Source organism: Phyllostomus hastatus, unplaced genomic scaffold (assembly GCF_019186645.2).
Source record: "Phyllostomus hastatus isolate PE091 unplaced genomic scaffold, TTU_PhHast_1.1 phas_contig_210, whole genome shotgun sequence".
NCBI classification, from domain to species: domain Eukaryota; kingdom Metazoa; phylum Chordata; class Mammalia; order Chiroptera; family Phyllostomidae; genus Phyllostomus; species Phyllostomus hastatus.
This window is the reverse complement of record NW_025333737.1, coordinates 11253091-11279026: the sequence shown is the minus strand read 5'-3', so window position 1 is coordinate 11279026 and position 25936 is coordinate 11253091. Positions and strand designations below refer to the sequence as shown.

General features: G+C 36.1%; 1 protein-coding gene across 4 annotated transcripts in view; it reads right to left on the bottom strand.

Annotated features, from left to right (window-relative positions):
• The window catches only part of LOC123816719 (ABC-type organic anion transporter ABCA8-like), a 65825-nt gene that overhangs the window by 31240 nt on the left and 8649 nt on the right, over positions 1-25936 (bottom strand). For 3 of the 4 annotated variants that reach the window (XM_045835873.1, XM_045835872.1, XM_045835871.1), the window contains exons 2-16: positions 20501-20602; positions 18990-19194; positions 15323-15487; positions 14147-14250; positions 13292-13518; positions 11505-11646; positions 11011-11196; positions 9592-9739; positions 6536-6704; positions 4757-4815; positions 3894-4004; positions 2964-3139; positions 2382-2501; positions 1997-2135; positions 1306-1396 (exon numbers count right to left, since the gene is read on the bottom strand). In XM_045835873.1, the coding sequence (XP_045691829.1) occupies positions 1306-1396; positions 1997-2135; positions 2382-2501; positions 2964-3139; positions 3894-4004; positions 4757-4815; positions 6536-6704; positions 9592-9739; positions 11011-11196; positions 11505-11646; positions 13292-13518; positions 14147-14250; positions 15323-15487; positions 18990-19194; positions 20501-20596 (2138 nt within the window). In that variant the 5' untranslated portion in view covers positions 20597-20602. The remainder of the gene's footprint in view (positions 1-1305; positions 1397-1996; positions 2136-2381; positions 2502-2963; positions 3140-3893; positions 4005-4756; positions 4816-6535; positions 6705-9591; positions 9740-11010; positions 11197-11504; positions 11647-13291; positions 13519-14146; positions 14251-15322; positions 15488-18989; positions 19195-20500; positions 20603-25936) is intronic. The other variant, XM_045835874.1, reaches the window with a different exon arrangement.

Genomic DNA, 25936 nt, shown 5'->3' with positions numbered 1-25936 from the left:
AACACGTTATGTTGCCATGCAGTGTGCTGGTCACCATCTCATTTATTTTTCTACAACCTTTATTTGCAACTAAGGATTATTACTCCCACTTATAAGTGAGAAAACTGAGTTTCAGAGAGTTTATTTAATTTCCCAGAGGAGATTAAAATACAGTGCCTTAAGAAATGAAAATATCGGGACAATGCACAGAGATGTAAGATTAATAAAGGCTACATGAGGTGGCAATGAAATAACTCTTTAGGACTTGAATAGGTTGAAATAGGCCCAAGAAAATGGGAAATAATTTCCAACAGTGAGAAATGTAGGCCATGATATGGCATGTGCAAGGAATAATGACCATTTCATTTTAACGAGAGGGTATGGAATTGAGCAAGAGCAAAGGATTTAGAGTCAGGATAATGGGCCACATCAACAGCATTTGGTTATGTAGTTTGGACCCTGGTCGGTAGAATTGAACCACTGGAGATTTTTGTTTGCTTTGTCTTGTAGTTGTCATATGTTTGGTTTGTTTCAGTTTTCAAAGTGTAGATGGTATAAATCAGAGCTGTGTTTTAGACTGACTGACCAATTCATGTATAAATTAAAAAGTAATTTAAAATATGTATTTGGATAGTAAGCTTGAAATTAAAACCATGCAGGTTCCATTCCTGATTCTTGCACTTATTCACCTAGGGAACCTATAGTTTCACCTATAGCGTAAAAGTAACAACAGTTCTTACCTCATAAAGTGAAAGATTTAAGTATATTATCTCTGAATCAATTAATCAATAATAGCTAGAACATGCTACTTTTAAAAATAATGATAAAAATAAAATAAGTACGATGGAAAGGAGAGAAAGCAAGAAAGAAGAGGAGGAACTAGGAGAAGGAGAAGAATAAGGAGCCTACTTGAGAGATTATGTTAAAATCCTGATTGACAGATGACGAGGCTGTAAAATACAGTATCAGTTGAAGAAGTTCCCTCAACACATATCTTCCTTAGCAAATAATGTTTGGAGGACATATTTTCTATCACATTCATCTAAGCTTTTTTCTTAGGTTATCTTTTATTCTTGATCTCTAAAATCTACCAATCAATAGCTCTCATATCCACACACTAACTCCATGTATCTGTATCTCTCTATCTCTGTGTATCTATGTCTGGATATATATCTCCATGTATGCATTGGTGTAAATGTGTACATGTATATACAAACACCTGTATAGAATAATAAAAGGTTTCCTTGTGTGTTGTAATGTGTTGCTTCAAGCATCATGCCTTGTTTTACCCATTTCTCATTCTTCAGCCTTCTCACACAGCTGTACCTTAAGTGATATCCAATCCCCCATTTCTTCTTTAGAAACAGGGACGAGCCTGCACACTTCAGCTTCCCTTTGGAGAGAAACACTTTCCTGTCTGAAAGGGAAGAAGCAGAGCAGAAAGTTTGTTGAAAAGGTGCCCGTTCTTTCCCAAGAAAAGACAAGTCATTGTCTATGTGACCCAGCTATAATTCAGGAACTTATATATTTTCAAATGCAGGCTTCATAAAGACTCATTGAAGTAGATATATTTTAATCTTATTTATATACTTTTGGCAGTTTTTCCTTCCAACCAGTCAGAGAAGTTATGTGCATAACTTCTAACATAGAATATAGAGCATCATCACATCATACATATTAATGGAACGAACATCAAAATTATTTTAATATGTCAAGTTGATTTACTTCAATTTTGAGTAAAAGGATTAATGCCTTTGAATATAGACTCTAACTTCAAAAGAAGTGGGTTTCCTGGCAGATCATGCCCCTGTATAATCAAATGATTCAAAATTCTAAGAGATACACGGAAGTGGTTGGAAGTAAGAGTCTTGGGCCCAGTTTATGTCATTACCATCTTTTCAAATGGCCAGACATAACTAGATAACCAGCCAACAAAATACAACTGCTCAGCAATCATCCATGTTTTTCAAACCTCATAAAGTCTTCATCCTGATACTTAAGGGAAATCAGCAATTACCAGCCAGGATGTCAGCCTCATCCATGAACTGAGTACTGAAGAGGATCACGTGGTCCATTTTCCGCTCCTTCAGCAAATTCCACACTTGATGCCTTGAAAAGGGATCCAATCCAGCAGTTGGTTCATCTAAGAGCAAAACCTGTAGAAGAGAGGTGTATATAAACAGGTGTTCCAATAAGGTATATAGTTCTCCCAGAAAACATGTTGAAATCATACTGTTTCTATTTTAAAGGGCATTGTGTTTAGGATTTTGTTTTTATATTTAATGTCCCATCATAAATTTTATCACAGATGTCTTCTACAAATAAAAGGGTTGGACTAGTACCCAAACCCAAAAGTTTCATTTTAAAAATTGGAATTCATCACTAAATTTCCTCTGACTTACCTGGGGGTCTCCTAAAATGGTAATCCCAATGGTGAGTTTCCTTTTCTGTCCGCCACTTAAGTTTTGAGCAAGGACATTCTGAATATTTTTCATTTCCAGTTCCATCAAAACTCTTTGTACCTAACCAAATAACAACATTTGTGTCACCAACCAAAAATTTCTTTTTTCTTTATTTTTAAAATTTGTAAATACAAGAATATAAAGTGTAGCAGTTAAAAGCATGGATACTGATCCAGACTGGCTAGGTTTGAATACCATTCCACATTAACTAGCTGCATAGTCCTGGTCAAGTTACCTGTTCTCTTGAACCTCAGTTTCCACACATGTAAAATGGGAATAATAATAGTATTTATCGCATAGAGTTGTTGTATCAACTGAATTATTATATTTAAAGTTAAGAATAATGCTTAGCATACTATAAGTTATATGTAAATGGTAGATGTTATCTAATTATATTTCTTTGTCCAAATTTCATGCAATGATTTTGCTTAAAGATAGTTTAATAACAGCATAAAAATTCAGTGGAAATAGAGTTAACGATTTCATTTTGACCAATTTGTTAGTTCTAACATATTTATGTACCTCTTCTTCCACTCCCTGTGGCTGAATTCCTTTTATTTTAGCAAAGAGTCTGAGGTTTTCTGTCACAGTAAGGAAGTCAAATTGCACATTGAACTGCGGACAAATTCCAGTGAGCTCACTGATCTTTTCTAGGTCAGCCACTTCTGAAAGTTTATTGTTATACATTGTGACTAAACCTATAACAAAGATTAAAAGTGAATATCAGGTTACATTTAAGATTTTTCTAAATGAAAATTCACTATATAGTTATTAATTACATTCTAGACATACAATTTTTATCTTCAAGGTTTAGACAATACAATTCAGGCTATATTTTATAAACTTCCATTTAGTTGTACGGTGTATAGTGGGGAGACAGGTCCCTTCTGCAGCTTTTTGCATTAAGATACAGACTATTTATCCACCCCTCACAGTTAGATGTGGCTCTATAATAAATAAAATTTTAGTAAATGTAATATAAGCAGAGGTGCCTCTATCCTGGGATTACCGTCTTTTTGCTTCTGAGATAAGGGACATCAATCATTGGGTGAAGAATCCCTAACCAGCTTCCTGGAGGATGAAATGCCACGTAGGGAGGGAGGTGCTCTGGTCCTAACTAGAGCACCACGTACATGAGTGGGGCTATGCTAACGTGTCCAGCCCTAGCCACCTTAGTCCAGACAGAAAAACTGACAGGCAACCCACAGAATCATGAGAAATAAGCAAATACTTTTATTTTAGGCCATTTGTTTCAGGGATGCTTGTCTTGCTACATAAGCTAACAGATACAATGGTAACTAATGCTAAAAACTGCATACCATTATAGCATAGTACTGCATCAGTTAACTTTCATTTTTCCCTGGTAATCTGTGTTTGTGATTAAAGATCAAAAGAACTTTATGTTAACAGATGATTTATTTGTCAACATGACTTTGGAGAAAAACCTCTTACCTTTGGTGGGAACTGATAACCCACTAAGGATGTTTAACAGTGTCGATTTTCCAGCTCCACTGTGACCAAGTATTGCAGTGATTTGGCCTTCATATATGTCAAATGTCAGATCTAGGAAGGAAAAAGTAAAAGAAAGAAGGATGGGAGAAAGGAAAGAAGGAAAAGAGGTAGGTAGAGAAAGAAGACAATTAAAATTACAAGTTGATTGTGGAGGTCAATTTGTTTGCTTTTTTTTTTTGTTCCCTTGAATGGCTACATTTTCTAAATACGAATGTACTAGGTTATTACACTCAAAATTAAAAATATACCCTTTAACAAATTGGGATGTTGATCCTGTTTTGAAATTTTGAAATTACTTGTTTTAAAGCCAGGAAACATGTCTCATACTTCTAGGCTCACTGACATTGCCTGGTTTATGGTAGGTGGATGTTAATATTTATGGACTTAAAGGATAGATTAATAATTCAGTAAATTGTTATGTGGATAAAAATCCTTTGATGTATGACTTGTTTTGCACAAAGTAAAAATAGCAATATCAATAGTAGCTCTGGAATTACAGAAGAAAAATTTGAGTTTGTAGAAAACAACCTAGAACAGCCTTAGTATTACAGCCTCAGTATTACACAGTATATCCTTCATATATGTATTTAGCTATATATATATATAACTAAAACATACTCCAAGTTTTCTAACTTTTGTGTGGTAGGAATAATGTGTTAGAAAGGAAATTTTATCATATGGCTAAATAACTAATTTCAAATCTGAAATACCACCAGTAATTTCTCACTGTGAGCAAAATCAATCAATCAATCAATCAATCAGAAAATTAAGATCAATATAATAACTAAATATATATCTTTTACCTTTTAAGGCTTTTATTTTATCAGGTTTTCCTTTATATTCTTTTGTAACATTTCTGATTCTAAAATAAAGAAAAGAGACTTCGAGTTATGACCATGTTCTTCAGTTTGTACCTCTAGGTTTGGATGTAATTCTAGGTTTGGATGGACCTTCTCTTCATGGTATAGGAAGACCTGGGATTTTACTCTTGGGCAGTCATGCTCGTGTGAGAGAACCAGAGAGAGGACTTCTTCCTGGCCTTGGCTGCACATTAGCTTCACCTGCAAAGGTTTTAAAATTTACCTATGCTTGGAACCCATCACCAAATCTTATGATTCCAATGACTGAGATGTAACCTGACACTATTATTGAGAACCAGAAAGCTAGACCAAGAGATATAGACCATGGGCATCGGATACCGAAGGACTCATTGTGAACTACTGACTCGGGTTGGGGATATCTTTGGTTATACTGAGTCAAGGTTGGGGTGGGTAAGGGAGAGAGGCTAAGGTCGTAATACAAGAGCATAGGTTTTACAGTTCTACCTAACTGAGCTCATCTCATCTATACAATTTAGTAGCTCTGTTACCTTAACCAGTGTATGTATTCTAGGTAAATTTCAACTTTTGCAACCGGAAAATTTGGAGTGCTTCAGGGTTATGTTGAAGGGTGAGTGAAATATTTCATCTTGCATGTATAGTGCTTGGTTCTTGGTAAATATTCAATGACGATTATGTTAATAGGAAAGAATGGAATTAACATGTTAGGTGTTATTATAGCTCTGGAATCCTAGGCATTTTATCTATTTTGTTTTATCGGGTAAATATATAATCCATAAACTGAATCAAATGTATATTTCTTATTTTATCATCTATTCATCAGACAATTCAGTTTCCATTCATATGAACTGTTCAGATTTTCTCACTTCTGTTTTAATCCCATTTTACCATCATTCTATAGTATTTATAGTTAGAGGTGGAGCTAAATAGACAGAAAAACTTATAACCATATAAAGCCATTGGTTTACTTCAAGCTGATCTGCTGGAGGTCAAACCTACCTTTGGTCACAGGATGAATATAAGCATGAAAGATATATATGGAACAGATTAAAACAAAAAAATATGAAATAGTTCTAGAGGCTCAGTAAGCTGGGGTAATCTGAGACAGTTCACAGAGGACTGACTGACATATGCTGGCCACTGATGGATAAATAAGATTTGAATAGTCAGGGATGTTGAGAAATTTCTTCTTCTTTTTTAATGAGGAAATAAAATTACCAGAGTCAAACAAAACATATTCTAAAAGGCACAACTCCCTCAATTCACTTTGTGACTATCTCTGGGACCTTTTTTCCTTCTTCTTCCCTACTCTTCTCCATCTTCTTGAAAGGGCAATAAATAGAAGAGAAAAGAGAAATTAAAAAATTGAGAGAAAAAATAGGAAGTATGATAAATGAGGTGGAAGAAGGGTATGAATAAATGAATCCAGGCAAGAAATGAGTGAGACCAAGACTAAGGTTGGAGAAGACAACAGATAAAAGACTGAGAATCTAGACAAGGGTTTTGTCGAAGTATCTTTGTGGGTGAAATCTCAGTTTGTATTTAATGCAAGTGTCAACAACATAACACAACCCAGGGTAAAGGAGTATTTCTTTAAACTTGACCTGGGAAGTGATGGACTAGTATGGATGAGGTTATGTGCGAGCCATCTACAGGGCATTAAAGAGAGCTTTGCTTGTTTCAGGTGCAAACTAGTAGCTCTTCAGCCTTTGGCCTGATTTCCACTTGCAACCTTGTTGTTACCTGATAGCTTCTTTCCCATGGAATTCTGGAGACACTGGTTCAAAAGAGTCAATAGATGAAGGATCAGAATACATTGCATCTTCAAGGGCCACATGACCAGCATTATGTTGTCGTGACCAAAATGAGGACTTCAGGAAAAACAAGGGTGAATGTTGATGTCCATGTTCATCTATATCGCCAGGAAACAAATACTGGGTCAATTGCCATTTTAGGGGAGAGAGTCACCTCAGTGAAGCATAGCAATGCAAACTTCTGCCAGTAAACCTGAACACATGGTTGATGCAAGGAAATACACGTTTTGATATGCGTAGCCTCATAAGGAAAACAAATTATTAAGATGTCTCTCTATGATGATAATTGTTCCCAAAGAAAGAAACTGAAGCTGTGACTTTAAAACATTCCACAGGAGCTTAAATAAATGTTAAGACCCTTCTTAACCTCAAGAAAGCCAGATATTGTGATATAAGTGCAAGATATGCGGGGCATGCTGAAGTCTGTCTAGGAGTCCAGGTATTACTAAACTGGCAAAGGAAGAAGAAACTGAGAAGTGGCTATTGGATACATAAAACCAATATTCTGAGAGAAAATAAAAGAGATTTTAACAAAAATAAGTAACATACTGTAAGAAAGGGAGAGAATGGGACGAAAGGATTTATTGAAATTTAACACAGAGAAGAATTTTAAAAAGCTAATTTGCATTTATGCTTTATCTCATATCTAAATGATAAATTTCTTCTGAAGCAAATTGGTGATCTGCTTTTAGAACATATAGCTCATGAACCTTTTCCGTAGTATGTTTGCACTTAACTATCACTTCTGCTTTCCTACATGTTAAGAGACATTATGAAATGGAAGAATTACATTTCTCTAATATTCTATAACTGACCTCCACTGTAAAGATTAATAGGTTTTAAACTTCTGTTTACTTTTTATATGTTCAGTCATTGATTCATGCAATAAATATATACTGAACATTCTCTCAATACCTGGCATATGGTATATTATTAGTTAGTATCTATCTTTTCCCCTTGATTAGGAAGCCTAGCAAATAAAAGCTGTAATTGGATACATTCTGTCATGAATGCTCAAAATGTATGATCACTTGTGATCATGATCATGATCATACATGATCATGATCTTATTTTATATAGTTAATTTTCCCTTCTATCACTCATGCTTCTTATCTTTAAAAGAACTTTTTAATGAAGTCACCTCATTCAAATTCAGGCTTAATTAAGTACAGGCTTAATGAATGGATGATACAAATAATTCCAATGGTGTAATAAATGTATGAGCCCAGAATTGTAGGTCCTGGCATCTATTTTCCTGGACTCTTCTCAAAGGCAGAGGTAGTTACTGTTCCTAAGGGATTGTCTAAAAAAGACGACACGATCCAGTCACTGCTTCCAGACCTTGCTGTGCATCTTCGCTCTCACTCTTTCCCCTTCTTCAATTCCTACAAGTGTTTAGTCAGTGATGACTTTTTGACCTGCTCACTGTGTTTGTTTCATTAGTGAGTTTCATAATTTTTTCAGCTTTATTGAACTATGATTGATAAAAAATTGCATATATATATTTAAGGTATACGATGTGATGTTTTGTGAAATAATTACCACCCACAAGCTAACTGACATATCCATCACCTCACATAGTTTCCATTTCTCTGTGTGTGTGTGTGTGTGTGTGTGTAAGAACATTTGAGGTCTATCTTAGCCAATTTCAAGAATATAGTATATTAACTATAGTTATCATGTTGTACATTAGATCTTCAGATCTTCATTTTATAATATTTGCGAACTTTGACCAACATCTCTTATTTCTCTACCCATCCCTACCCCCAATCCCTGGTAATCACCATTTGACTCTCTGTTACTGTAAGTTTGACTTTTTTAGATTCCATGTATAACTGAGGTGCCATGTTTGTCTATGTCTGGCTTATTCCACTTACTGGACTGTCCTTTAGGTTCATCCATGTTGTTGCAAATGACAGAATTTCCTCCTTTTTAAGGCTGAATAATATTCTATTATAGGTAGGTAGATAGACTGACAGATAGAAGATAGATAGATAGATAGATACATAGATAGATAGATGGATAGATAGATAGACAGATAGATAGATGACACATTTTCTTTACCTATTCACCCACTGAGGAACACTTAGGTTGTTTCTGTGTCTTGGCTGCTGTGAATAACACTGCAATAAACATGGGAATACAGATATGTCTTTGAGATAGTGATTTTATTTCCTTTGAATATATACCAGAAGTGGGGTTTCTGGATTATTTGGTATTATAAAGGTCCTTGGTGCTCTGTTTTGAATAGGAAATGCAGAAGTAAAAGACACAGACTCTGCCTTTGATTATAAAAGGAGAGAGAAAAAATAAACCAGCATTTCAGCCACAAGTATTTCCTGAGTCCTTAGCATGCACCAGGCACTTAGGTGCTTGGGGTCCGTCTGTGAACAAAACTGATCCCTGCTTTTGTGGAATTCATATTCTTTTATGTTGTAAGGTGATAAAAATGAAAATTTATCACCTATGGACTTTCCTATTGTGAAACCACACAGAGACTTTTAAAACTATAGATGTCCTGGTCCCACTGCTAATTAAATGAACCAGAATCTTTTGGAGTTGAGCTGGGATTGGAAGTTTTTTAAAGTTCCCCAGGTGATTCTGATGTACAGCCAGGGCTCAGAAATGCTGGGCAAAATGGACAAAGCAACAATAAATTTCCATGTGTGTCAAGCCAGACCCACTTAGGAAATAGCTTTCTAAGCATCTCTTCAAAAAGACACAAGCCATACACTTAGAGGAGAGTGAAGTTCAAACAAAAGTTAGGAATTCTATAAGCAAAATTCAGCCTTTACTTCTGACCAGTCAAATAGCAAGAGAGAAATAAAGAACTAATTTGTTCAGTGGCAACGAACTTGCTCATGTCAATGACCTTGATGCACACAGTAGTCCTTAAAACATACAAACCAGACATGTGTCAGGAAATTCATTTTAGGAAATAAAATTGTTGAAATGGTGCTCGATTTTAATTGTATCACTACTCACTTGGCAAAACTTTTTCAAAATAAATCATCAGTGCCAGATAGAGGAAAATATCAAAAGCCAACATAAAATTTGTTGCTATTATTTGATTTGAGTAGTCCGATGAATCAGGAAGTGCATTAGAATTCAAATCATAGTCTACACGTAGGAGCTGAAAGTTAAAAAGTAATTCATTAAACGAAGTTCAATTTATGATACATTTTAAACAGGTTTAACATAAAAATAAAATCACTACTCTTTGCCCCATACTGGCCACACAAAGTTGAACGAGAATGCTTACTTAACAATTCTCAAATCCATTGGAAAGCATGCACATGCCACCAACTATAATGCAGCTTTGTAACTGCAATGGTTTAAAATATGTTCCAAACAAAAGGGGAGCATTAGGAAGAGGTGGGAAAGTATGGGAAAAGATGACATTTGAGCTGAGCCTTAGATAAATTTTTACCAAATGGAACAAGGGGAAAAAGTGTGATGCTCCTTGAAAATGGCTCATGAGAGAGAATTTACCTTTTTGGAAAAATCACTGGTGTGTTTAAAAAGAATGAGTGGCAGAAGGGGACTGGCCTATAATGTTCAAGCTAAGGAGTACTTTATAATGAACAGTGCTTCTGTGAAGCAGTAAATATGAAACATGTACATGAAATGATCGGTATGGCCACTTAATTGGAGGGATGGCCAAGTAAGGTCAGTGCGAGACTCATAGGAAGAGGGATGACATTTTATGAACAGGTATGTAATGTACGACTCAATGCATTTTCAAGACATTTTTAATTTTGAATTTTCTTTTCTTTTACTTTATGGTTTTTACAGTCATGTGTGCTGGTCAATGACTCAGTCAAAATAAGAACTGGATTTGTTTAGTATTAGATTTGTAACATCATGTCCATATTTAATTAGTAGCCAAAGAAAAAAATCACTGTAAAGAATTATATATGAGCCTTCTATTTTTTTTCCACTCACCCCATGGCTTATTTTGCTGGGGTAAATACTTCCAAAGCTTTTAAAGCTTCACAATAGTTTTTATTAGAATTTTATACCTTATAACGCTGACCATGGAAATGACCAAGACCATTAAATTCCAGAGAAGAGACAAATATAGGGTTAATACATAGTAAAACAATAGTTTATTTTTATTTAAATTAAATTAATTTTATTTTATAACCTCATAGTCTGAGATTCGACTTATTCCTATGCCTCAGTGCATAGAGCATTATAATTATTGTGTTTAAGGTAATTATTATACCTAATCTCACCAGGATATTGTTTGAAGACACTTATCTATGATTGTATAACAAATGTAACCACGATTTAACATGTTGGTGTTTTGTTTTAATAAAGTAAATAATGTAATACAAAAAAATTCCAGAGAGGAAAGATGGTTCAGAAATGTCATTAATAAACAATTAGATGGCTTCTCACCTGGACCATTCCAAGCATGAAGGCAAACGGGCTAAAGCAACCTAACAGCCACTCCAAGGAAGCAGGAAGGTGTCTGTATAATACTGTGAATCCTAGACTCCCCCAAAAGACAGTGAGAAGGAACACGACCAGGCCAGTGCGAAAGGATTTCTTTATCAAGACGCTCATTAGAAAAGCCAAAGCTATCTAAAATGAGAGAGGATGCAGTTGGTTTATGTTTTTCCACAAATCATTCCTAGCATAATAAAATAGGAAATTGAATATACAGAATCAGAGTTATATAATATTATTAGCCTATGTATGAAATGCAAAACAATGACCTGAAATGTGCACTACCAATTGGCGTTACAAAACACTACAGATCAAATTCCAGTCTACAGACTTTCTCATGAAAATGCAGCAGGCAGAGGAGTAAAGGGATGTGGAGACTAATAACCAATTTGGTCCTTAGGATAAGAGTTAGATGGGGAAAAATATTTAATTCACCAACTCACCAACGACAATCCATAGAGGAAAAAGTGGGTGAAGACCATCATGAAGTCAGCCCGAATTAAAAACTGGGCAGATTTTACAATAAATGCCAAGAAAAGGCTAGTAATGAAGATGAAGCCAGCATAGAGCAAACCCCAGGAGAGCCTGAAAGGGGAACAAAATGTTATTGTAGTGTTTCATGTTCGGTTGGAAAGAACCTACTATGGATTCTAACATCACCGATTCATTCATTCTAAGCATACACTCAGTTATCCAGCAGATATTTATTGAGTGTTTAGGATAGTAAATACTAGGCAAATGTTTTAGGAAAAATTCTTAAGAAATTAAGAATATTCTTTTTCCTACAATTAATTCCAGAAACACACACGTACCTACAGGCCCATTATTATGAGAACAGGAAAGAACAGGCTTCTAGTCTGGTAGATTTTGGTTCTATATTTTCTCTGCTGCATCCTTACTCTGTGACCTTGAATACACTCTGTAACTCCTCTAAGTCCTTTGATTGTTCTGGACATTTGGAATAACACTACAGTGAGGACTCAGAGAGGTCGTGTCTATGTAGGACCCTGTCCGAGTAAGCAGCAGACTCTCAGTGAATCTCAGATCCTTCTCTCTTCTCTGGGGGTGAGAAGATTCCTGAATTTTCTTGGAGATAAAAAATTTCTTCCTCATGTATAATTCTACCACTTCTTTTTCCAAAAGCTGTTTTGTCTTTTCTCTGAGTGTATACACCAAACAGTCTACATACTTGCCTTTAACTTTGTTCACTTTCTGTTATGCTAGGATAGTTTACTTTCCTGTATTCAATTACTTTATCTTGTTTATTAGTATTCTTTGAAGAGCATAATGAAATAATGTTAAAAACAAAAACAAAACAGTAGTTGAACCAACAAAATAATATCTGACACATTTAGCAATTATTCTGTGCTGGATAATGTTTTAGGAACCTAGAGAATGCTAAATCATTTATTCTTACAGTTCTGCAATAATGCAGAAATACCATTATTTTCCTCATTTTATAGACAAAGAACTGACTGAACAAGGATGCTAACTACACTTCCAGTCCAGGCATTTTGGCCCTAGAGTCTTAGATTTCATTGTTTCACTATACTTCCCTTTATTGACTATTTATTTCATAAAGAGGTCAGTTTTGATTTATAGATTTTTCTTCCAGCCTCTGGATTTGTTTCCATATGCGTAATTCACCTGGCTCTCTTACCTCTAGGTTATTTCACTTCCTCCTCACTTTAAACATCACCTCTCTGCCCTTTCAGTCAACTGTTCACAAGTTCTCACACAGGACCCTGTCCATACCTGGAATTACTAAACTTCTGACATTTTGCATTCAAGTTACCCAGCCTCTATTTACCATCCTGTTCTGCCAGTTTGCTCCCTCAAATATGTCCATCATCCCTGATCTCCAAAAAAGAGCTTCTGATCCTTGATCTCTTCTTTTTTTCCCTTTGAATCTCATCCTGGCTTAAATTCCACTTCTGGCTTAGACACCAATGCCTGTCATTTCTCCCATCTACTCTCACCTGTAGGCTCACTGGCCATCTCCCATTACCTCTGCTTTGCAATCACCCAGAAAACACAAACCTGATGTTCTTTCTTCAGTCAGAGATGTATAATCACCCCCAGCCTTAGCCTGGTAGGCATGATAGTAAGGACAATTATTATCCCAGTCATAGGAAAAAGGTAGAAAATCATTGTTTCAATAGTGATTCTCTGAAGAAGTCCACTTTCCCTGAATTCTTACATTTACTTACTTGTGCTACACTTTACTCACCAGAATGCTGCATTTCGCAGACCCATCATTGTCATCAAGCCCTTCATCCTTTTCCTCTCTCTTGTAACATTAAGAGAGGCATAGTAAACAAATGGGGAAAAGGAAATAATGCAGAAGAAAATGAAAAAATCAGCCATTAATCCATCTTGACTAACGTAGGGATGTATCTTCATATTTTTGCCAGTAACTGACATCAATTCCTTCATCACTGAGTGATTTGTTGTGACCTGAAGAAAGACATTGATAGCCATGTTTGTATAATCATGAATGACAGGCTCTGTTTTCCTTCATCATCTCTTTCCTTGTGACCACATAATGGGCCTGTGTGCATCTGAGGCCAGCCCATCTTTTCACTTCCATGTTCTACCACTGGTCCATGCGGAGCCTCCACTCCAGGCATCCTGAGCTACGCACTGCTCCCATCATTTGCTCTGTGTTTTGTCACTTCCCTACCTAACATTGCCTAATGATTTGCTTGGCATGTCTTTGTGCCATTATATATTCAGCAAACCCTAACCTCAAGCTTCAGTTTTAAATGTCACTTTAATTAGGAATGCTTAGCTTGTTTACGTATATGGACATTATTAACACCTCTGTGATAACCTACTCTCCTCTTCTAATAATTTTCTCATTATTAGGAAATTTCTTCTTTGAGGAGAAAATTTCTCTTCTCTTTATGTATATCCCATGTGACACGTAGAACTTAAGTAAACTCTGTTGTAAAGAAACCATTGAGTAAAATGAAAAAAAAAAACAAGGCAATCAATTTATATTTTCTTTGATGAAACTTTTGATGCCATTAATCTACATTGGATTAATCTACATTGAAGTTTGCATTGGATATTTTGTACTCACTTCTATAATAGCAGCGTTAATGGCAGCCTGAAGAGTCACTATACCGTTTTTCCAGAATTCTGTAACTGCACAATGAACGTCTCCAAAGGATTCATAACAAGGGTCTTTAAGAGAAAAGGAAGCACAATTATATTGATTGGTTCAATCCTCATGATAGGAAACAGTGGACTTTACAATGGCCCTTAAATTCCAACTGTCCTTATTTTGATTCAGGACTTGTGAAAACATGAACTACAGTAATGAGTCTTATAGAGGGGCAGGAAGAGAACTCCTAGGAAATGGTATGCATCAAGTAATAATACACACGCTAACTTGCTCACATTCTCTCTGTGCTTCTTTGCCTCAACTAGTTGAGGCTGTGTTTTTCTTTAGAAGATTTATAACCCCTTTTGCTAAGCACCCCCGTGCCTGAGCAACCCAGGTTCACTTCCTCTGTATTAATTGTTGGAATTTCTCAGAACAGGCAGTTGGGGTGGATAAGAATCCCAACCTCAAGGGAAGGTGGACTGAGAGCTACAGATTCTCCTGGAGGGGGCTGCTTTTTGTCATCCAAAGGCCATGATAAGACAAACAAGCTTCCTTTTGTTCTTCCTTTGTCAATAGGTGATTTTTTTTGGTCTACTCTTTCACCGAGTATATAGCCTCTCCAGGTTCCAAATTCATACAGGAATCTTCACCTCATGTAAACTCACTTGTCCTTATGTAGCTACTGAAACCTAAACCTCTGGTTAGTGAGATCAGCAAAATCATAGGGCATTAATGAATCCTTCCGAATTTGATGCCCTCTTCATGTTGCCCCCTTGGGCGTTTTCTTTACTTCCATGTACACTTGCTCAAACATTTAAAGAGAAATTTGTTCTATTTTATTCATAAACAACTTTATCTTCCTTTAACAATAATATTTTACACATACTCCTTTGTATACATGTATATGTATCTATACAGATATATATGTAAATATGAACACACACACACATATATATATATAAAACCATTATATAATATAGTATTGTATACCCCAAATCAATGCACATTTTTGAAATGTGTTGACTGGCCTTTTGACATCACCATCACAGATAAAGATTTTAAAATTCACTGTACTAACATCTACTCCCATGTATGGCTTATGACATACTTGAAATAGAAAGCAGTGGAATTGTATAGCTAGAAAGTTACCTATATGGTCCCCGTGTTCCTTCCGTGTTGAAACTGCATATCTAAGCATGAATTTCAAGTGATATGAGAATGTATTAGTAAAGATGACTCTTACTACTGGCACAAAATGATTGTTTTCGAATTTTTCAATACTTTCTTCATCAGACATTCCAAAGATTTCTTTATCTGCCATTACAAGAAGGGAATATTATTGTTAGTAAATTACTAGGAGATTATCTTCAGGTTTTGTGTTCAATTGATTTTACTAAAGTTCTTTATGGAAATAAAATTAAATCAAATATTGATTTGGAGTAAGTCAGGCACAATAAAAGTTGAGGAGAGACATTTGTAAAATTTTATCCAGATAGTGTATAATCAGAAAGCATACATGAAAATTAGTTATTTTTATATGTTGAAATTATTGAACCCACTTCAATTACATATAATATGCTATATCAATTTAACTATTCACAGAAGAATGAGCATAATAGTAAATCTAAAATGGTAGCATATATATATATATTTTTTAAATCACAATAAGTACTGGTTTATATCAGGCAGAAATAACTATATAATTTCATTTTTCTTTAACAACACTCACAGTATGGTTAATATACCAGGAAAAAAGTAAAAACTTAAAAAATATGTCAAGTGACTATGTTGATATCACTAAAATAATCCCTCATTTTCATTTTTTCTTTTTTTCTCCTTTGTTTTTATTAATCCCTCTTTTTGTTAATATTGTGTTCAATGCCATGCAAATGCTTTATTAAGACTGAAAAGTGAGAAGGAATACATGAGAATTGGGGTGAGAATGTCAAAGATAGAAGGGGAGGGAGTGCCAGCATGTATTTTGATATAATTAACTTTCTTTTCCCTTGAATCTATTCCTTAAATATGTACAATCATGAGCAAGTCACTTAATCTTTGTTATTCAATTTCCATATTTATAAAATAAACATAATAATATCAATGGTTAGTAGTAAAGAATATTCATACATAATACAGATATAAATACAAAGTAATACTATTATTATTACAGAATAATACTCTATTACTATAAAGTCTCTAAAAATCTAACATACAGTAACATTTAATGAATATTTATTGTCATAATTGCAATTGCCTTACTTGTAAAATAAAGATAACACATTCATTGTAAAGACAAACTCTATGTAAAGATCTTGCACACAGTAATCATTTAATGAATATTTATCATTACAATTGCATGTTACTTTTAACAAAGAGACAGTTGAGAAGCACAAGGTCATGGATGGCATTGGGGCCCCCAGGAAGACATTGTGAAACAGGGTGAAAGCAAACACATGTCAGGAGACTGAGTGACTAGGCCTGAGGTGAACAGTCAGATCAGGTTAAGATCTTGAATCAAAAGTGGATTCAGTATTTGCAAGCAAGATGCACACTGTAGACTCTTAGACTCAAGTGCAAGTAATGGTGTGACTTTTGGAGAGGTACCATGGGAAAGCTTGGGATGTCTATATCCATCCATCTGGCCTATGTGCAGGGAAGCAAGGACAGGAAGGAAAAGTCCCACATAATCTGGAACTGTGGTCACCAAAACTCAAGATGGCAAGAGCCTGAATACAGACTATAGAGTGGGTGGACATTTGGATACCGAATTCAGATAAGGGATCAGAATCCAAATGCAACATTAATGGTTACCTAGGCTAGAGTGGGATCATGGACAGAGGCTGACAAAAAAAAAAAAAGACACATTATATAACTTCCAGTGATTGGGTGGAGGAAGAATCACAGGTTTCCCTAACAATAATACTCTTGGGTAGGGAATCATGGTGCCTAAAGGTAATACTGAGTACCTTCTAGGTCATGTTTTTAAATTCATTAAAAAAATTGAGATTTATCTCACCTTTAACAGGAACCTAAATGACAAAACAAAGAAACAAGCAAAGTATAACCAAAGACACTGAAAAAGAGGACAGGCTGACAGTGACCAGAGGGGAGAGAAGAGGGAATTTCAGGGGAGAATGGGAAGGGTTCACGGGAACAAACTTAAAGGACACATGGACAAAAACTAGGGGGAGGGTGGTAATGGGAGGGAAGTGGGGAGGGTTGGGTGGGTGGGCTGGATTGGGAGTAAAAGGGAGAAAACTGTACTTGAACAATGATTAAAATAAAAAAAAGAAAAGAAAAAAATTGAGATTTAATTTCATGAACTTCATCCTTTTACCCTGTGCAATTTCATGGTTTTCAGTATTATTCACAAAGTTGTGTAAGCAGTCAGCCACTTTTAAATTATAACTCAGTTCACATATATGGGGCAATCACCATAGATTCCCCTTTGAAGTGTGCATTTGTATTTGTAAAGGACAACAAAAACCTGTTGTTTTATTTGCCTAACAGCCAGTCCTCCTTCTGGTAAACACTCTAAAATTCATCCAGGATACTGTCCCTCTTCCATTCTTAAACCATGTGGTTTGAATGTAATTCACAGGGTGACCTGGGAACCCAACCACTGAGCAATGACTACTTCATCCCTCTATCCAATGAGATTAATTCTTGAAGGACCAAGATGAAGACTAATCTAAAGTGGATCATTTGTTTCAAAGGGTGTAATTTCTGGAATTATTTTGAACTGTTGGGAAAGATCTGCATTCCTTTCACTGGAGTTGTTTGTGTGGTAGGTCTTATAACTAGAGATTCTGAAGACCAATTCTGCATCTGTTTGGGCAGAGCCAACCTGTGCATGAAGGCAGCACACACACATCACTATAGACCTGAGAAGTAGACATTTCTTTCTTTCTTGTTGACACTCCTCTGCCCAGCTGTGCACTGATAATTTTTTTTTGGTTAAGCTATACAAAAGATGCCCCTTTTCTTTAAGACAAGATGACTTGGGATTCTTTCACTTTCAACTGAAATACTCATGAAAAATACAGTATCGATAACCTTATTTTGAATATGGAGGTTATGAAACTCAGACAAGTTGACGCCTTGTAAAATGTACTATAGACCTAATTCAGAGCTACGTTAGCCAAGGGTTCTCTGACTGTTCTCCGTCCAGTTCTCTGGGCTCCCTGTCGTCAAATTTCAGGAAATCATCACAGACATGATCGTGACAGTAAGAATGCCCATCTTAGTTTTCACTGGTAAGGACTGTAACCCTGAAGGGTGAAAACTTGAAACACAAAATACTCTTTAATAGAATCTTCAACTATACTAAGACCACCTTTTTGTTAGTAATAGGTGAGGATAAAATTCCTATATTCAAACTTAAGAAGAGAAAACACTGGCTGTTTTTGTAGATAATAATAAACAAATACTAGAGCCACAGCCTTGTTCTAGTAATGAGGCTTCCACAGCTACAAGTCAACAAATCACTAAACACTGTCCTTTTCAACGTCTCCCAGTTTGTGTATGCCATGCATCCCCCAACCCTACACAAGGTCAGCGGATTTCTTTTTTGAAAGACCGTGTGCTCCAAGTGGTAATCCCTTGCTTGGCAAGAAATACATTCACAGTTTTGATTTTGATATTGAGTGATGGCTTCTTTCGACAAAGGAAAAATACATTCACATTACATATAATCTAGAAATTGTGGCAATTGACAAGGTTTATCAACTGAAATGCACATTTAATGCATGCTTCTGCAGTCAAACAAAGCAAATATTGACATCAGAGATTCCTCTTAGGTTGCTAGAAAACTCACCATTTATAAAGGAGGCTGAGGCAACTTTATTCATTATCTGTTGGGTTGTATTGGTCACAGGTGAGTATGCAATAGTAAATTCAGTTAGGTTAAATGAATCTAGCTGTTTCAGGTTCATGGTAGGCATTGAAGAAAAGTCATTAACTTCATGAGTAATAGGATATAGGTACAAAGAAAGTAGTAGGAGCAATGAGCACAACCATTCCTATACAATTCAAGAGAGAGAAAAAAAAGGATGATTTCAAGTTAGTCATCCACAATTTAATCATATATTTGTTGGGTTCACTTTTTAAATTGCAATATATCCTATGTCATAAACCATTTAACATTTGGACAGCACAAATTTCAGCTGTCTCTGCAACTCTAATGAACTATTGAAAGGAATTAAACTTTTTTGATCCACAGCACCAGTCTAAAGTATGCACTGATCATGAAAATAGGACAGGCAATAGTGGCAAGCCACTGTAAATTATTATCAGCTGCTATTACTGTGGTGACTGTCTCATGCCTGCCATACAGGTAAACCTTGTTTTATTGGGTTCTGCTTTATTGAACTTCACAGATGTATCGTGAAACTAAACAACACACTTCTGAACAACCAATGGGTCAACTTTCTTTTTAACAAGTTGAAGGCAAGGCCTTCCACCAGCAGAAACATTATGACTAGCTTTATTGTGATACTCACTTTATTACAGAGGTCTGGAACTGAACCTGCAGTACCCCTAAGGTCTGCTGTATTTGACTGGATTCTGCTGAGAGCTTATGTGTTGCAAGAGACAGTTTCAAAGCATTGTTCAATTAGTGGTGATATATTGGTTTTGGGCCAAGATTCTAGTATTGGAAACTCAACAGCATCTGAGAAACACTGTCTTGGTTGGTTATCGATACTAGTTTCTTAAAAACTTCCAATAAGAAATCATTTTGTTCCCTAAATGCATGATTATAGGAAAAAATTCACAATAGATATACAATAAAATTCCAACTTAGTTAAAAATGCTACTTATCTGTACCTATCTGAATTTAAAAGGCACCAAAGTTTAACCCATATTTTTGTTATTTGGAATGATTACAAGTTCTAATACTAATTTTCTTCTTGACATTAATCACATTTCCAAATTATCTACTATTTTTAAAGAGAATGATTTACTTTTTTAAAAAGAGAAAGGTTCAAAAGAGGAAATGCCAGTTGTCCATTTATATGGGTTGATTTGTTTACCATGTCTTCAGAATACCAGTATCTTAAACTAAGTATCTATGCGTGGGAACGCTAGTAAGAAGTGTCACCATAGATTATAAAGCATTTACTGGGTTTTCTGTTGCTGACCAGTTTCAGTGGTGTCAAACCTCACATTACCAGTCTGTGTTAATGGAAATACCTTGAAAAAGATATGTGATGTGAGGAAAAGCATTTTGTAGTGTATAAAGGTGCTTTTTTTTTTTTAGAGGAAATTCCCAAGGAATGTACACTTCCTTATCATAAATATGAAGAGACACAGATGTTGGATCCATACCATTAAGGAATCTCTTTTCATTCTCCATTTTTTACGAAAGTTCTTGCATAATAAGGCCCAAGTTTGTTGACACACACTTATCTTTCTCTTATTCATTTTGCCCTGTTTAATCAGAAAAAAAAGGGAGAAGGTTAAGTAAATGCAAAGATCTTAATGAGAAGAAACATCCTGTAAACACAAAAACAAGTAGCCTGATAACCTCAGTGTTCTGAATAAGTGCTTAGCCTCTGAGTGTTCCACAGTTAGCATTTTACTACTAGTATCTGCTTCCCTTTCTCCTCCACTTTACTCCACCATTTTTTTTTTTGTTACACACTGTGCCAGTTACCATTGGCTCTCAGCTCCAAATTCTCCCTTGAATTTGGAGCCTGCTCTATGAAGATGGATCTGGGTCCTGGAGATATTTTTCTTCGCCAGCTGGCATGATGTAAATTTTTCAGGAGAGGGAACTGGAGAGACATCAGGAAGAACAGATCTCCTTCCTGGTCTCAGAGTGGTTCATTTGCCTGGTACCTAGAGAGTGTATTTCTTCCCCTCACTGCTCAGACTAAATGATTCTCCAGTGCAAAGTGCCTGAAGAGTGCAGGTTTTACTGTGTGTTTTCTCTAGCTCTTGGGTCAAGGAGAAGTCATCTTTTCTAACCATAATGGTATGAAACTAGACGTCAACAACAGGAAGAAAGCTGGAAGACTTACAGATACGTGGAAACTAAACAACACACTTCTGAACAACCAATGCGTCAAAGAAGGCCTCAAAAGGGCAATCAAGTGACATCTTGAAACAAATGAAAATGCAAACACAGCACACCAAAGCCTACAGGATGCTGTGAACACAATTATAGAAAGGAAGTATAGTGATAAGCATTTATGTTAAGAAAAATCATTAAATAAATAACCTAACTTTATACCTTCAGAAACTACAAAAGAAAAAAAATAAGCCCAAAGTTAGCAGAAGGAAGGAAATAGCAAATATTAGAATGAAATAAATGAAATGAAGATCAGAAAAGCAACAGAAAATATCAAGAAAACCAAGAGCCTTTTTAAAAAAGGATAAACAAGGTTGACAAACCTTTAAGTAGACTAAAAAAAAGAGAGAGAAAAGACACAAATACATAAAATGAGAGAGGAGACATTACAACTGGTACCGGAAATATGATCATAAGAGATTACTATGAACAACCATATGCTAACAAATTGTTGGCTAACAAATAACCTGGAAGAAAGGGGTAAATTTCTAGGAACATACAACTTATTGAGACTGAATCATGAAAAAATAGAAAATATAAAACAGAACAATAATGAGGAAAGTGATTGAATTAATAATCAAAGACCTCCCAGGTCTTTTTCAAAGAAAAACCCAGGACTGGGTGGCTTCACACTGGTGAATTCTACCAAACACTTAAAGAAGAATGCCAGTCTTTCTCAAACTCTTCCAAAAAAATCAAGGCGAGAAAACATTCTCAGATTTATTCTATGAGGTCAGCATTACCCTTATGCCAAAGCCAGATAATGACACTGTAAGAAGAGAAGACTACAGACCAATATCCCTGATGAATATAGATGCAAACATTATCAACAAAATATTAGCAAACTGAATTCAATCACACATTAAAAGGATTACACACCATGATCAAGTGACACTTACCCCTGAGATTCAAGGATGGTTTGACATAATGAAAATCAGAATTATATACCACGTGAATAGATGAAAGACAAAAATCATATGATCATCTGGCCATATGATCAAATGCAGAAAAAGCATTTGACAAAATACAACCCTTTCATGATAAAAACCCTCAAGAAGTTAAGTACAGAAGGAATGTACATCAACATAATAAAGGCTAGACACAACAAACCCACAGCTACCATCATGGTCAATGGTGAAAGGTTGAAAGCTTTTTCCCTAAGATCAGGAACAAGACAAGGGTGCCCATCTTTACTCAACATAGTGGTCCCAATTGGTCACCTCGACTAGTGTCAGACACCCTTTGGTAACTTTGGAGTTCCTTCCATAAAGCTGGAAGGCAACTGTGACCAGTGGAAAGAGGTGGGAGTGAGGATGTTCCATTTCTGAGCCTAGTTCTTACAAGGTTTTGAGTGTATCTGCTTCTTTCTGTGGCTCTTCCACTGCTATGAGAGCTAACTGGGCTCTGGAGGATGAAAGGCACATGAAACAGCTGTCATCCCAGTCACCCCAGGGTATCATCGTCCACATCAAAGGACAGAGAACTAAGCCCCTGGGGAAGGGCAAGCCTGTGCAAGATCAGCAGAACCTCTTTCAAATCACCCCAGGCGTCTGAGCTATAGATGCTTGTTGTTGTATGTTATCTGCTGCTTTTTTTTTTACAATGCAACATAAATGTCTCTATAGACCACAAGTATGGATAGACTTAGCATTGCCTACTGATATTTCTTTGGTTTTAATAACTATTTATTTTCAAATTCTAACTTAATCATGTTGTAGTCAGAGGAACTATATACTACTCAGTGAGATACTATTTTTCTGAAATTCCTTGAGATGTTCTTGGTGGTGCAGCCTATTTTAATATTTGGAAATAGTCCATGTGTACTTGAAAATGTATATCACCTTGTAGGTTGTTTTGTATGAGCTATTCAATTATTTAAATTTTTAAAAAAGATTTTATTTATTTATTTATTTTTAGAGAGGGAAGGGAGAGAGAGAGAGGGAGGGAGAGAAACATCAATGTGAGGTTGCTGGGGGTCACGGCCTGCAACCCAGGCATGTACCCTGACTGGGAATCGAACCTGCGACACTTTGGTTTGCAGCCCGCGCTCAATCCACTGAGCTATGCCAGCCAGGCCAATTATTTAAATTTTTTCTTCAAATTTTCAGCATCCTTTTCTTATGTTACATTTATGAGAATAATCATTTTATAACAGAATTCTATTAAATTTTCCATTCTGGTATAGGTTTGTCAATTTCATATTCTATCTCTGTTAGGTTTTAGATTGTGCATTTAAAAGCTAAGTTGTGAATAAAACATTGTTTTAGTGCAGAGACATGAGGTTTCTTCAGCTTAAAATGCCCTAATGTAGCAATATTTGTTCCTTTATTTTTAACCTTTTGCTGAATTTTTAAATGATTAATGTATAGAAAATTCATAGTTACTATATTTTTAGAAATCAAATGGATAGATACTATATTTTTAAGAAGTGGATTTAATCATGTGCAAATTCCTGTTTTTGAGCATCTTTCACTGGGTTTCATTCTCATGTTAAACCTGCTTTTCTTTGCTTTTAGTTTTGTCTAAACTAGATCTTCTTACCTTCTATTGAACTTTATCAAGTTTTCTTCCTTCATCCATATTTTCCTTCCTGTCTGTCCCAAAGATATAGTAATATTTTTATTTTTTAAATTATGACTCTTAAGTTTGGGACTTTCCTAGGGAACTAACTTTTCTTCTTAATGAAAACTTATCCATTCATGGAAATGAAGACTTTCTAGATACTTTACCTCTGCTGAATTCTAACCCTGAGCATCCTGGTTATTAGTGAAATTTGGTTCGATCTTTAATTTAAAGGATACATAAATTATATATATTTTTACCATGTATATAGTTAATTAGATTTGCCAGTAGATTATATAGGCTCCTATGGGGAGGTTGTCATGTATTTGAACTTGGGCTTGAGATAGAGGGTAGATATCCCATGTGAACTGGGTGGCCTTGGATAGCCTTTAGCTGGATTAAACACCCAGGGCTCTGCCTTGTGTGTAAGCTAGCTCATTGTAAAAATGTTCCACGTACTCTACCCTAAATTGTCTGTGGAGGGCAGTGTTATTCTTCTGTAACTACTAAAAGAATATAAATAATTTTTATACCAGGAGTACAGTGGCAGATCACAACCTGGTACAAGCAGCAAGTCACAGTTTTAGCATATTCAGCCTTAAGCAAATGCCATATACATGTGTGTCTGTGTATGTCGGAGGAGTTGTAGTGGTGAGGATTAGGTAGCGGCATTTGGACACACTTTTTTTTAATGCCAAGGGCACACAATACCTCCCCAATAGGAGATGTCTTAGTGCATACCAATAATACCACATCTTTCCATAGCTGTAATCAAGCACTATTACACAATATGATTTGCTGAGCCTGTTCTGAAAACTGTGGGACTTGCGTGCTTGCAAAGATCTTCATTGCAGGAGGAAACACTGTATCTAAGTTGACCTGTAGAAAGTAAAGAGATTCTGGAATGACCACCAGTTTCCTGGGAGGCATGCTAGGTGACTTGGAAGAATGGGTCAGGACTTTTGAGCAGAGAGCAGCATCTCCACTCTGAATCTGGCTCTTCAGTTCTGAAATTGGAGCAAGCTTTCTCCTCCCTCTATGTGCATACCATGTGGGCCAGGGATAGAAACCATGTGGTTGCCGTGAATTCCTTCTTTGTGATAATGAATGGGTGTGCCCCTGCCTGAAGCTCCCATTCCATTCATGAACAAGATGATGCTCATATTTCCTAGAGACAAAGCTCAGGAAATGGATCAGTCCAGAAGCCAGTTCCAATGGGAAGCATATTGGCCAAGACAGCCTCAAAGAACACTGTCCAAAGAAGAACCCACACACAGCTGCTTCATGAGGCCAAGAGTCAAGTCTATTCAGAAGCAGACTGAGGAAAAAGCTTAGAAAGCCCATGGAGTGACAACTGGAGGGAGGAAGAATTCCCAAGGAAAAAAAGCATTAGGTCAGGGTGTCTAGTAAGAGGGGGCTGAGGATCCCCATAGATTGTTCCTAGTGCAGAGAATTCAGAGTAGTCACTTTTAAGGGGACTGTGGAGGGCTGTGCAGTGGGTACACTGATCAAGCAGATGATCTCCTGTCTATGAAGTCAGCCACAGCCCAGAGTAGTGTGAAAATGTCAATCTGGCTTCACCCCCTTAGGTTTTTCCACTGGGAATCAGCGTTGCCTACTCTACTTTCCCTGAATTCACATGGTGTTCTATAGTTTATCAAAAGGCTAACAACCACATGAATTCCTTTTTATAATTGTAATGACTCTGATTATTATCCTGCCATATGGCTGTTAAATTCAGAACAAAATGTTTATACTGTAGGAGCATGAATGTTCTGTTTACTGGGAAGCAAGGTGTGTCTGAAACAACATTGTGTTAAGGAAAAGCAACATATTGACATTCTGACTCAATACATGATGTGAAGAGTTTAAAAAATCTTGAGGACTTTCAGTCAAGATGGCAGCATAGGCAGACATGGCTCACTTCTTCACAAACCACATCAAAATTACAAGTAAAATATAGAACAACCATCACGCAGAACTGTCAGAAATCGAGTTGAATGGAACACTGACAACCATGGAATTAAAGAGATCACATCTATCCAAACTGAGCCAGCAAGCTGGTGCCATATCTGAGGTTCCATTATCCTGGCTAATATGGTTTGATCCATCATGGAGATCCCCAGAGA